Source organism: Giraffa tippelskirchi, chromosome 3 (genome assembly GCF_054371585.1).
Source record: "Giraffa tippelskirchi isolate mGirTip1 chromosome 3, T2T-mGirTip1v1.2.pri, whole genome shotgun sequence".
Lineage (NCBI taxonomy): Eukaryota > Metazoa > Chordata > Mammalia > Artiodactyla > Giraffidae > Giraffa > Giraffa tippelskirchi.
In genome coordinates this window covers 123,271,493-123,284,987 of record NC_137277.1, presented here as the reverse complement: position 1 = coordinate 123,284,987, position 13,495 = coordinate 123,271,493, and the positions used below count along the sequence as shown (strand labels likewise).

Genomic DNA, 13,495 nt, shown 5'->3' with positions numbered 1-13,495 from the left:
CCTTTCCCCTCTGGTAACTGTAGGTTTTTCTGTGTGTCTTCTCTGCTTCTTATAAGGACATCAGGAGAATGCAGCATTGAGTTAAGTCTCAGAGGATGAGTAAGGATCTGCAAACCTAAACTGAGAAGTGGGTTCAAGAGTTGGAGGAACAGTGAGAGTCACGGGAAAGAGTCTAGAAAGGCATGTATCCTGGGAGGAGTCACCAGTTGGCCCATGTAAAGGACCATCTGACCCCTTTGAGAAATAAAAGGTGTACCCCACAAGAGCCAGTCAGCTTACTGAGAACATCTCCAGGGAACGGGAGCATTCCAGAGTTGTCCATGTCCCTTTAGAGGGAGTATACTTATTGAGCTCTGGGGTGACTTTTCAGAGCTTCTCATCAGTGACGTGTACAATCACATCTCTGCCTCAACAGTTGAGGGCAGAAGTTCCCCAGACCTCTGGTGGCCAAGCAGAGCGATGAAGAGCCTAGTGAGGCTGGCTGCCTCAAGTGTCTGCTGCACGTCTGAATCTTCCCCACCAGAGGGTCCTCCTTGTAAAGATTGAAAGCTCTTCTTTCTTCAGTCTCAGAGTCCTCTAGCGTGTTAGCTTCGAGAGCTGCCATAACAAAGAACCACAACTTGGTGGTTTAAACAACACAAATTTATTCCCTCACAGTTCCGTAGGCTCCAAGTCTAAAGTTAAATGTCGGCAGGGCCATGCGCCCTCTGAAGCCCCCCTTGGAGGGTCCTTCCTTGTCTCATCCACCTTCTGGTGTTCCTTGGCTTGTAGCTGCAACACTTTAATCTCTGTCTCTGTTGTCATGAGATGGTCTCCACATGTGTGTCTTTCTGTCTTCTCCGCTACTTACAGAGACATCAGTCATATTGGATTAGAAAGAAAGAAAAGAAAGTGAAGTTGCTCAGTTGTATCCGACTCTTTGCGACCCCATGGACTGTAGCCTACCAGGCTTCTCCATCCATGGGATTTTCCAGGCAAGAGTACTGGAGTGGGTTGCCATTTCCTCCTCCAGGGGATCTTCCCGACCTATGGATCAAACCCAGGTCTCCCGCATTGCAGGCAGATGCTTCACCCTCTGAGTCACCAGGGAAGCCCTTATTGGATTAGACTACACCCTAAATCAGTATGACCTCATCTTTCTTGATTATATCTATTTGCATCTCCAAATAGGGTCCCATTCACAGGGTTAGGACTTCAACATATCTTTTTTGGGGGACAGTTCGACCCACAACACTTAGTTAAGTGTGCATGGCCTCGAAAAGGAGTAATTCAAAAGTTAATGTACAGACAGAAAATCTTGCATCATAAAGTTCAAAACCTTGTAGCTAATAGATCCCTTTTGTCAGACAGAAATCTCGTGGGAATGCCTGACACATAAAGCACTGAGTGGGTGCCGAGTTCTGTCCACTCCTAAGTGAGGCTCTGTTCACTCCATGGAACATCTACTGTTCCACGTTTTAAAACCCTTTCCCTTGGTGGTTTAAACAACACAGATGTATTTAAACAATTTTAAACTAAGGCCACTTAACTGGGGGGGGAGGGGTTAATTATCATAGATGATATGTAGGGAGAAGCTCTTTCTACACATGTAGAATCTCTCTATACATCTTCATGAGCCTTATCTGATTTAATCCTTCTACAGATAAGAACATTAAGGTTTAAAGAAATTAAGTAATTTACCTAAAATCACACAACTAGTAAGTAGTAGAACCTGGATAGAAACTAGTATTTTGGCTGGTTTATTAAGATAAAATTTAAAAAGAAAAGCAGCATGAAATGAAGTAAAGGAAAAGTTGAGAGTGAGAAAGAGAGATAAAATAAGGGATGAGAGTAATACAAAAATGATTGTCATTATAACCCTTAAGCTTGTTATAAATGTGTCAGAAATTTGGTACCAAGATTTCTCTTATTTAATTACAAGATTTTAGGTTACATGACACTCAAAAAAAGCAAGGAAACATCATGCATTAAGAGAGGAATCTGTCAATAAAACCAGACCCAGAGATGACCCAGATATTGGAATTATCAGACAGCAAATTTTAAATACTGAGACAAATATATTAAAATGTTTGATGGAAAAAGTGGACAGCATATGTGAACAGATGGGGGATTTCAGCAGAAATGGGAAAAAAAAATTTAAGCCAAATGAAAAAATACTAGAACCGAAGGTACAGACAGTATCAGAAATGAGCTCTTTCACTGGATTTATCAGCAGACTGTACAGAGCAGAGGAAAATAATTAGTGAACTCAATGACTTGTCGGTAGAAATTACTGAAATTAGAGAAAGAAGAAGATGAAAAGAGGGAGCGTATGAGATCTGTGGAACAACATCAAACAACCTAATTTATGTGTGATGAGAATCTCAGAGGAGAGAATGACCAGAAGAAACATTTGTGAAAAGATGATGGCTAAGAATTTTCTAAAATTGATGAATGACATCAACCTACAGATCCTGGGAGCTCAGTGAAGGCCAAGCAGGATAAATATGGAGAAAAACACACTTAGGTACATTGTAGCTGAACTGCCAAAAATGAAAGATAAGGAAAATAATCTTGAAAGTAGCCAGGGAAAATTTATTACATTCAGGGGAATAACAGTATGAAAGACCACTAACTTCCTATTGGAAATAATGGAGACCATAAAAGATTCCATAGGAGCCAGGCTGTGTAGAGCCTTTAAAGAGATCACCATAGGGATTATGGATTTTATTCTCAGTATGATGAGTAGTTTTGAACAGTGGAATGGCATGAACTGTCTTACATTTGAAATCATCAAGAGAAATTACATGAAGTGTCTAACTTAAAATTCTTGACTTAGTAGATAGAGGAGATAAGACTCAACCCATGGTTTTCTGCCTTCTAAGACCATCTCTCATTGACTGGTGCCAAGCCACCTGTCAGGTGGGGCCATGCAGGGGTTAACTGATCTCAGATTGCAGTTCCCATAGAAATCCACACTCTGCCTTAGAACACGGAGTGATGCTAGAGGAGAGAGGAAATCCCACAGGAAGGAAGAAGGTAAAGAGGAGAAAATGAAGGAAAATGTGGGGTGATAGGGAAAGTTGCCAAGGCCAGGAGGGACTGCATGGTGCAGTCTGCAGGCATCCTTCCTGTGGCCATGATTAACAGTTCTCCTTCCACCAGGCAGGATGATCAAACACTCCCCGCTTCCTCTCCATAACTGGCCCTATTTGGGATTCTCAGTGACTGGTGTGGTTTCACATTCCCTTCCATTCCATCCCCCAAAGAGGCCTTGCGTTTCCCTGAAGGACTGTTATGCAGAAAACTCTCTCTCTCTCTCACTGACACACACACACACAAAATCTGTGCAACAGATCTAACATCAGAGACTAGCCAGTGCTCGATATTCCTTAAGCTGCAGGGCTTTCTCACACAGAGGGCCCTGTTCCCATCCACAGCAAGATGGCTCATGGAACTTACTGGCAGAGATAGCTTAAGAATATAGTTTTCTTTCCTTTTTGGCTTTTCCTTTATAGGAAAATTGGTTCCTTATCTTTTAGAACAGTGAGCTGGCGACAGAGCAAGTAATGAGTCAGCATCCCTTTGGTTAACCTGGGTTTGGTTGGTAGGGTGACATAGGAAGAGCCACTTTTCTGTGTTTATTGCATGAGCTCTTTGAATTAATTCACTTTCATTTCTAATGGATGCCCTTTGGAATATGTTGTAGGAATGACCTTTGAGTGTTTAGTAGGCTTCCTACCACATAACTGGATCTGTTGGTGGCATGACACATGGCCACTGATGTTTGTTTACCTCACTCTAGGAATCCTACTTATCCCTTTATAAATGAAAACCAATATGCCAAGTCCTCTTTTGTATGTTTTTTGTTGTTGTTCTTATTCCTCCATGTATTTTCCCACAAACATAGGGGGAGACATATCTCTAGCCAGTTAGAGAAAGCTTCTGGAATCACTCACAGGTTGGTTAAATAAATATTCTTTAAAAGAAAATTAAAAGTATACATTGGGTGTAAAGGACTATGTTTGGGTTAGAGAGGGCACAACAAGTGCAAAAGCTTGAGATGAAAAGATGCAGGCTTGGAAGATGTAAGTCAGTTAAAGAATTTTGTGCTTCTCTGAGATGAACTATCTAGGGACAAAAGGACCTCCATTCCTGCAGAATAGTCCTGCCCTGGTATTACAGTACTTATGGCTCTGCCTCTTTTGGCTTTTTCTGGGTAGATGTGGGCAGCGATGGCTGTGTGATATGTCATCTAATTGTGTATTCAAAGACATGTTATGAAAGTAACAATGATAGATGATGAAGATTTCAAATATAATGTATGAATCAACACAGAAAACGGAAGAATATGTCTTGAGCCCAACTGCTTGGCTTCCCACAGATGAGTATCTTCTCTGTCAGTTTCCCATTTTCATCAGGCTTCACCTCACAGATGTTTTCTCCAGGCCTCCACCCTGTAGATTTGAGATAGGCAAGTGCAGACTTAAGAAGGAAGTGGTGAACGTGCTAACTGCTGTTGGCTTCTCTGAAGCTGTAAAAAATTGGATTACTGGTGATTTTCTCCCAAGTGTAATGTCCATTTCAGGTTAATAATGCCAGACGGCTGCCCTTGAAGACACAGACCTCAGAATGTTGGCATAGGCAGTGCAGAACTCCAACCCACTTTTCTTCCCCTTCCGTCAGGTATCACAGTATTAATCAGATTGCCTCCCCTACCCCAGTGAGGCACCTTCTGCATTACTTGCACCCTCAGATAAAGTCCAGGCTCCTTAGGGTGGAAATCTCAAATCCTTTGTGGAAATCCAGTGAGCTCCTTCCTAGCCTAGCTCATTAGCTTCCATGATCCTAGTTCTGTCCTCCTACACTCCTTCTTTCAAGCCTAATTTCCCTCTACTTGCTCCCCCTAGAACATCTTCCATATCTTGGCCCTCCCTCAGTCTTGGCTTGCTAGAATTATAGATAGTCTTAAAAGCCCAATATTAGCAGAAGTTGGCTTTGACCTTCTAGCCTCCTGGGACCCTCTTGCTGAAATCTCTGTGATGCGTCATCACTGTTTTTTGCTCCATGAGTTCTTTGGGTACATATTCACCTACTAATACAAAAGGAAGTTTTTTCACTGTCATGAAATAACTCATCACATGCCTTTCTCAGGGTAGGAGGCCTGCATTCATTCACCAGGTATTTGCTGGTTCCAGTGTGTGCCCTGCTGCTCAGCACCAGGATACAGATGATCCCGCAGCCATGGACCCTGCCCCTTAGATCTTACCTTCCAACAACTGACACTCTCTACCTTTGGTTGAATGCCTGCCATGTGTTAGACACTGAACTAAGCACTTTACTTTTTCCCTTGATGTAATATTCACCACAGATTCCAAAGAATGGGTTTTTCTTATCACCATTTCACACATGAAGGATCTGAGGCTCAAAGATGGTGGTTAATTTGCTCTGGGTCCCACAGCTGATAAGGACCAGGGAGGTTGTGAAGACAGGTCAGCTGATTTCCAGATTCATATTCTTGGCCCCTCACCTGACTGCCTGCAGGCGTTGGCACCTGAGTGTGGGTGAATCAGTGGAGAACTGGGTACAGATCACATGTCTCATGTCCTCCTCTTTCATGATCTGTTCTGTTTCTACAGATTGAGCCATACATGCCATATGAATTCACGTGCGAGGGGATGCTACAGAGAATCAATGCTTTCATCGAAAAACAGGTAAGACTCGCCTAAGTCCATCTGTCCTCGCCATTCCCTCCCTCCTGGTACCCCAGGCAACTCATGAACAAGTAAAAGCTCACCATGTTTCTGTGAGATTTTCCTGATTTGGAGGATTCCACAAGCGAGATGAAGGCTTCTTGAAATTCTAACATATGAACTGCCATGGTCACCCAGAGGAGTCTGGCTGTCATTGGAGTAAAAATGTTCCTTGTGGGTAGAAGGTCAGATGGGTACTGAAGGGACAGACTGGATGGTCAAGATGAAAACCTCCTTCACCATCAGACCTGTCCCTTGTCCAGGAACCACACAAAGACTTGGGTGGGGAGAGGTACAGATAGATGGCTCAATATATGTCAGTAATTCCAAATAGGTAAGACTCTTTAGTGGTTTTCAAACGTTTTTAAAAATAGGATTCCTTTTCAAATGAAACTTTACTTGAAATCCAAGTATATAAAACAGATAAAAGCAAAACTTTACTTCCAAAGCTGGGGAGGGCTCCTAGGGTCCCACCACCCCCAACAGAGTTGGGACACTGTGTCTTGTGCTCAGAGAAGTAAAGGCCAAAAATGTCATTGCCATCATTTTAAAACATCTTAATTCCTTAGGCTTCAAAAATAACACGGAGCTAGAAATAGGCAGGCCGAGAGCCCTCATGGGTAGGGGAATGTGAGCTCCTTGACGAGATGCGAGAGATGAGGGGCTCTGCTTCAAAGCAGAGCATCTTAGTGCCATCAAGAGATCTTGACATGTAGGCAGGGAGGACTCTGAAGGCTAAAAGTAGAAATGGCGTGCTCAGAGTGAAAGTAGGCGTGGATTGTAGGCCAAGGCAGGTTTCCAAGGAAAGATTTGAGGCCACAGACTGTGGTGAGCCATGGACAACCCTGAGTGCAGCCACTGGACGGGGCCAGCCAGAGACAGAGGCTTCAGGGCCCCGGGCCTGATGTTCTGAACGTTTGTTAATGGAAAGAGGGACTACAGTGCAGCCTTCCACTGGCGTTCCAGCCCCTCTGCTGGGCCTTCTGGCTGTATGACTTGGATGTGTTCGTTTCCTCCCCTGCAAAATGAGGATGATAGTAGAACCTCAAGCGGCTATTGTGAAAATGAGCTAGTACATATGAAGTGCTTGGAACAAGGCCGACACATATGCTCAATAAAGAAACACTATTGCTGTTGATTATTTAATATACATTATTATATTATTGTGTGACAATGTATTCTACAGTAGTATTCATCAGACTTTACCATGAGAGCTGAGCATTTGAATCACTATCTCATTCACTGTTTGTATGACACTTAACTCAAGAATGACAGTATCATTGTCCTGACGGGGGCAGCCCTTTACATACAGACTTTACATCCCAACGCATCATCTCATTTATCCTCACAACAATCCTGGGGGTAGCAATCATCACCCATTCTCTGGATAACAAGAACCAAGAGTCTCGGTCATAGGGCTCAGTCATGGAATCAGGGTTGGATGCTGGTTGGTTTGAGCCCACGCGGGCTTGCGCCAACAGCATTGCTGGAGCCTCAGGCGATGACACTTGTCCCAGAGCTATACTTCCCATCTTCTTTGATCTCAAGTAGCTGCCAGCCCTTCCCAAAGGTGCAGATGGGGATGCTGTGGCCTGTGGCAGTGAGATTTTAACATATCACAGACTTGACTACCCTTCCCGGAGGCTGAGATCTTACCAGGATCCCTGCCAGAACCCACTTCCACCTTTCCTGTCTCCACTTCCTCTCAGGGAAAATGGTTACTCATTACCACATTGTAAAAAGACATTTTGAATTTTATATCAGAGTATAGATGATTTACAATTCTGTATTAGTTTCGGGTATACAGCAAAGTGATTAAGTTATACATGTGCATTCTTTTTCAGATTGTTTTCCCATATAGGTTATTACAGAATATTAAGTGTAGTTCTCTGTGCTACACAGTGGGTCCTTGTTAATTAGTTTATATATATTAGTGTGTATATGGCTTCCCTGGTGGCTCAGTTCGTAAAGAATCTGCCTGAAATGCAAGAGATCCAGGTTTGATCCCTGATCGGGAAGATCCCCTGGAGCAGGAAATGGCAACCCACTCCAGTATTCTTGCCTGGAGAATCCCATGGACAGGGGAGCCTGGCAGGCTACAGTCCATGGGATCGTAAAGAGTCAGACATGACTGAGTGACTGTCACTGTCACTAGTGTGTATATGTTAATCCTAAACTCCTAATTTATCCCTCAACCACCACCACCTTTCCTCTTTGGTAACCATAAGTTTGTTTTCTATTGTCTGTGAGTCTGTTTCTGTTTTGTAAAAAAGTTCATTTATATCATTTTTTAGAATCCACATATAAGTAGTATCATATGATATTTGAAAAGACTTGATCATATTTATTTGAAGGCCATCTTTCTTTCTTCCCTAAGATTCTTGAATGCCAGCCAGTCCCTAGATGTTATCATGTGACCCATTCTTTTTAAACCTATTACCAGATTTCCTTTCAAACAGGAAGGTCCTATTTCCCAAATAGACCTTGTTAAATGTTCATTGATGCAGGGCCACACCCAGTTTGGTCCCCTTGACATCCAAGTGCCTAGCCTGGCGGGGAGAAGGTGCAGAAAACTGGAAGAATGATTAAATGAATGAGGAGGGTAATGAGTGTGTGTGCTTTTCGTTCCTGTGTGCCAAGATCCAGGAGGCTCATCTTGACCCTAATGACTTGGAGAGACAATTAATAAAATTGTCTCCTAGAAAACATGCTCATAAAATTGCCCTTTCACACTTCTCCTGGGTAGAGATTTTCTTCTGCAGAGCTCGGCAGCTCACAGAAACCCAGGGATTTCTTTTCTGCCTGCTGTTATTCATGCATCCACACTGTAAGTATTTGTCAACTGGAGGGGACTGCAGACTGTGCCCGGAGTTGGGGAAAAAGAGGTGTCAAAGGATGAGTCCTTGTCCTCAAGTAGCTTCAAGGTCAGGATGATAGGCAGTGCTGCTGCCATTGGTTACATCTGTCACGGTGACTACCCGGATGTGCTTTGGGATCACGTAACTCAGGTGCAGGGTAGGGATGGGGGAGAGGAGGGAGAGTGTCTGGAAGCACTTTGCGGGAGATGAGTCCTGAAGGCAAAGTGGGGGTACCTGAGAGGTCGAGATGCGAAGGCCTGGGGGAAAAAGAGAAATGGTGGTGAATTGGAAGGTTGGCTGTGACTGGAGAGAGAGAGAGGATATAAGAGGAGGTCAGAGGAGACACATGGGAAGATGCTGAGGCTCAGCTCAAGAACTCAGAATTTGATTCTGGGACAAAAAGAGGCTGAAGACAGGTTTTAACTCAGGAATAGGGCAGTGATGCTCTCAGATTGGTGTTTTAGAAAAGTCACTCTAGGAATCGTTTGTGTTTAGGGGCATTTCTTGTTCAGCATTCTCTCAGTGCTGCTAGTGAGCAATAAAGGGGCCTATTTTGAGTTTATCCTAGGCGTCCAGGGAGGGTTTTCTTGAAGCCATAGTGTTCCCCAACTCCAGAAGGAAATTAGGAAGCCAAGGCCCCATTGGTTCACAGATTGGGTCTTCTGCCTCCTAACAATTAGTTCCAGGCTCTGTTGTTTCAGAGCTTGGAGTGTTCATTATTTTTGCCTCCCAAAGACCATCTTCAAAGAGCAGTGAGAGGAGAGAGGCTGTTTCTGGTGTGAACAGGAAAGCCTCAAGCTTGGAAGGGTAGCGGCAGCACACCCTTGCTGTCTCTTAAATCGTAGGAACGCCACAGCCCTAATTAGGCTGATCTCTGCCTTCAGAGCCCTCAGTGTGATCTGCAGAGGGAATAAGGAAGCTTTTATCCCAGAACCCTTTCAAGGTTGTTCATCACACTCACCCCAGGCAATGGGGGCCAGAGGACGCCATTTGACCGCAATTGAGAAAGCCTGTACAGAGTGCTTGACAGCAGGAAACCTCCCCCTCCAGACCAGGCAGCACCCAACGGGAATGAATCCTGGCTTTAGGAAAACCACTTGCTTTTTCCCTTAATGCCCCAATTCCCTCTACTGTGCTAATAGTGTCAATTTGCATAGCAAGCCTATGCATTGCTCTCCAAGAAAAGCACACTCTCCAGCAGTAGGAGCTGGTGCCAAGGAGAAAATCAAATGTATTCTAAGAGCACTCCTCTCCCCTAATCTGGGTGTGTCCAGGCTTGTTAAGGTTCTCCTTATGGATTTCTTGGGAAAGGCTTAGGTGCTTGCCTCAGGCCAGAGAGTAGAGCAGGTTCTTTTGATGGAATGTCAATGCTCAGGTTAATTTCTGAAAGCCATGCTCACATTATTTTGCAAGGAGCTGTATCATTTATGAGAAAAGCACCCTGGAGATAGGGAGGGGGAGAAAAGAGTCAACTCCAAGAGCCACAGTGGAATCAACTTTAGCTCCTAGGAAATCTGGTCCATGGGGGCCCATCCTGACCTCCAAGGGGTATGTTCTAGATGCAAGAACAAACCTGGCAGGGAATCTGGATAGCTCAGCATGGGGGGATGGTGGAAGTGCCAGGTCACAGGGAAAGAGGAAGAGGAACCGAAACAGGGAGAAGGTTGGCAGTTGCTTAAGAAGTATTCACTCTTTTGAAAAATTGGTGGTTGCTGTTTGCCCAGCCGTTCCTGAACCCAGGGGGGTTAAGTGGGTAATGATTGCGTGCTGGGCCCTAGAGTCTGACAGCCGAGTTCGCTTCCTGGCTTAGCCCCCACTCTCAGTGACCTTGGTCAAGTTTCCTAACTTCTCTGTGCTGTTTCCTCTTCTGTACAGTGGGGATATTACTACCTACCCCATGGGGTTGGTAGAGGAATCAAGAAATGAATGCATATTTAAGGCTGAGAAGGTACCTGGCACAGAGTAGGTCCTCTGAAAGCCTTAACTTCTGCTGCAGGAGCCCAGAAACCAATTTACTTGGTTTTCACATAAAAGACACAGCTTCTTGCAAAATGATGTGAGCACAATCATCCTGTATAGTATTTACAGGGTTTTTACAGGAAGTAGAAAATATAGCTGAAGAGCATGTTGTAAGAGCATTTCAGGTGTGTGTGTTTTTTTTAACAACTTTATTGAGGTATAATTTACAGACCCTCAAATTCACTCTATGTAAGGGTACAATTCAGTGGGGCTTTTTGTTGTTAATTATTAGAATTAGGCAATTGCTACCACAATCTAGTTTTACAACATTTCCATCACCCTAAAAAACTTTTTTGTGCCCCTCTGCAGTTTCTCAGCATAATGTTTGTAAGGTTCATGTATACTGTAGCATGCTTTAGCACTTCATTCTTTTTCATTGCTGAATAGTATTCCATTGTATGGATAGACCACAGTTTGTTTACCCATTCTCCAACTGATGGACATATGGGTCATTTCCACCTTTTGGCTTTTGGGGAGAGTGGAGTGCTACCTTGAACATTCGCATACATGTGCACATATGTTTTTGTTTCTCCCAATAGACTCCTCGTGTAGAAGAGTTTGAAATGTGGGAGGTTCATGTCTAAATCTTTGCAACATGAACTTGTTGACTTGCAGTGTAAAGATCACCCTAGAGATCAGTCACCACAGCTCAGCTTCACGACCACCTTCTCTGTTGCCCTTGTGGAAATGTAAATTTGCACCTGCTGCTGAGAATCAGCCCCAGGGGCCACCCATGGACAGAGTTCACTCTTTTTGAGGTCAGCACAAGCTGAGAATGGCAGGTACCAGCAAGCAACTGAAATGTGTTTAATCCAGTCAGTCACTCATGATGTATTCGGTGCTTGGCTCTGGATTCCTCTGCTGTAACATAAATAACAAATATGCCCCTTACTCCTCACCTAGCTGACTAAACTTGGCCCAAATCCCAATTTCATAGCCTTGAACCTGCTTCCCACTCTCCACCCCTTTTTATCTTTTGCAAATTTCTGACCTTACTTCCTTTAGATCCTGCTTCCAGACCTGTATCTGAATCCACCTGCACCTGATATGTCATGGGTATAATAACTCAATCAAAGGTTTAGCCAGACGTCCACTCAAGGTGGAGGGTTTATGGAAAAGATCCCATCACCTACAACCAAGAGGGTTCTCTTGAACCCTCACCTACAACCAAGAGGTGCTTCTCTCCAAGGGAGCAGCCTCCCCTCTCCCCACCCCCTGACTTCTCCAGCTCTTTGGGTGTTAGGTGAATCACATTTTCTCCATACTGTTGCTTAGCCTTAGATACAAAGGCAACACCCTTACTTCTTTTTCATAGTACGTTGTGTTCATTGGCTCAGAACATTACTTCTCATAAATGTGTTGAATAATAGACCTTTCTTACTATTGTTACTATAGGGAAATTTCATACTGAAGCAAACTTAGGGAAATTTGGTGAGTGGCTAAAATCATTATTAGAGAGGAATGCAGATATTCTGTGTCTAAGTGAGCTTGTTAACCAGATTAGAAATTACTGTTTATGTCTCTTCTGATTATGTAAAACTTCTGCGTTAGAATAGTATCTTTTTCTATTTCTATCAAAGCCCCAGGATGCCAAAACCATTCAGTGCTGTTCACTGGCTCTTTACTGAGCACCAATTATCTGCAAAACACGGTATTTGTGCTAAGTCACTAACTCCTATTTAGCCTACCAAACCCAGCCCAGACGTCCCTATTTCCTGGAAGCCTTCTCTGACACTACCGCCACCCCTTCCTGTCCCCAGAATTAATTTTCTCTCTCCTCTCAGTGGCCTTTACATCCTGGTTGGACATCTGTTGTGTACTGTTCTGTAATTTTTTTAAACAGGGGGCCTTTGTCCCCAGAGACTCTGTCTCATCCACATTCAGATTTCTAGCACCCAGGGTAAGTTTTAATAGTTTTTTGTTAAGTTTTGAACGGATGCCTGAGAGACCCTTCAAAGCCCCCTGTGAGCATTTCATGGAGGTTTGTTGGAAAAAGGTGCCTGAGGCTGTTCTCTCTCTCTGCACTGCTGTGTGGCTTCCTGACTATCTCTCTGTCCCTGCTCCTGCTCCTGTCTACTGTTCTCAGCTCAGCAGATCCTGTCACTCCTCTGCCCAGAATTCTCCAGTAGCTTCTATCTCACTCCAAGGAAAAGCCAAGGCTTTATATGGGCCACCCCAAGCTCTGGGTGCTCTGACCTCCCAGATACCATTTCTTCCTACTTCCAGCCCCCAACGCATGTGCACACACACACACACCACACACATGTGCACACGCACACACAGAGCCCAGGCTGCATGGAACTGCCTGCTCCTCCTGGAAGCTGCCGGACGCTTTGCTGTCACGGCCTTGGCGGTTCCCTTGCTGCTTTCTGTTATGTCCTTCCCAGACACTCGCGTGGCTCACACGTTTCCTTCCTCAGCTCTTTTCTTGAATGTTGCCTTCTCAGTGATGCCTTATCTGAATACCCTCTTCCCTAACAGTCCCAATTCCTTATCCTCCCTTCATTCTTATTTAGAGCAATTACTAGATTTTAACAGTACATATAATTTATTTATTTTGTTCTTCTATCTCCCTCACTGAAAAGCAGCTCTATAAAGGCAAGCGTTTTAGTTCCTTTTTTTTTTTTTAACCAAATCATCCCCAAGGGCGTAGAAAAGTCCCTTGCTAATAATAACAGTAAGAGCCAACCCATGGTGTTTGATCACGCACATTTCTGAGCGCTTTACCCATTATAATTAACTTACTCCCCTCCACAGCTCTCTGGTGTGGCTGCTGACGTTTTCATCATTTTACAGTTGAGGAAACTGAGGCAAAGAAAGGTTATGGGGCTCGCCAAGACCACTCAGCTGCTCGGAGGAGCTGAGATTCAAACCTAAGCAATCCGA

General features: G+C 44.1%; 1 protein-coding gene across 7 annotated transcripts in view; it reads left to right on the top strand.

Moving 5' to 3' along the window:
- MGAT5 (alpha-1,6-mannosylglycoprotein 6-beta-N-acetylglucosaminyltransferase) overlaps positions 1 to 13,495 on the top strand; it is a 386,067-nt gene that overhangs the window by 357,478 nt on the left and 15,094 nt on the right. For all 7 annotated transcript variants that reach the window (XM_081579245.1, XM_081579247.1, XM_081579244.1 and 4 more), the window contains one exon: positions 5,619 to 5,693. In XM_081579245.1, the coding sequence (XP_081435371.1) occupies positions 5,619 to 5,693 (75 nt within the window). The remainder of the gene's footprint in view (positions 1 to 5,618; positions 5,694 to 13,495) is intronic.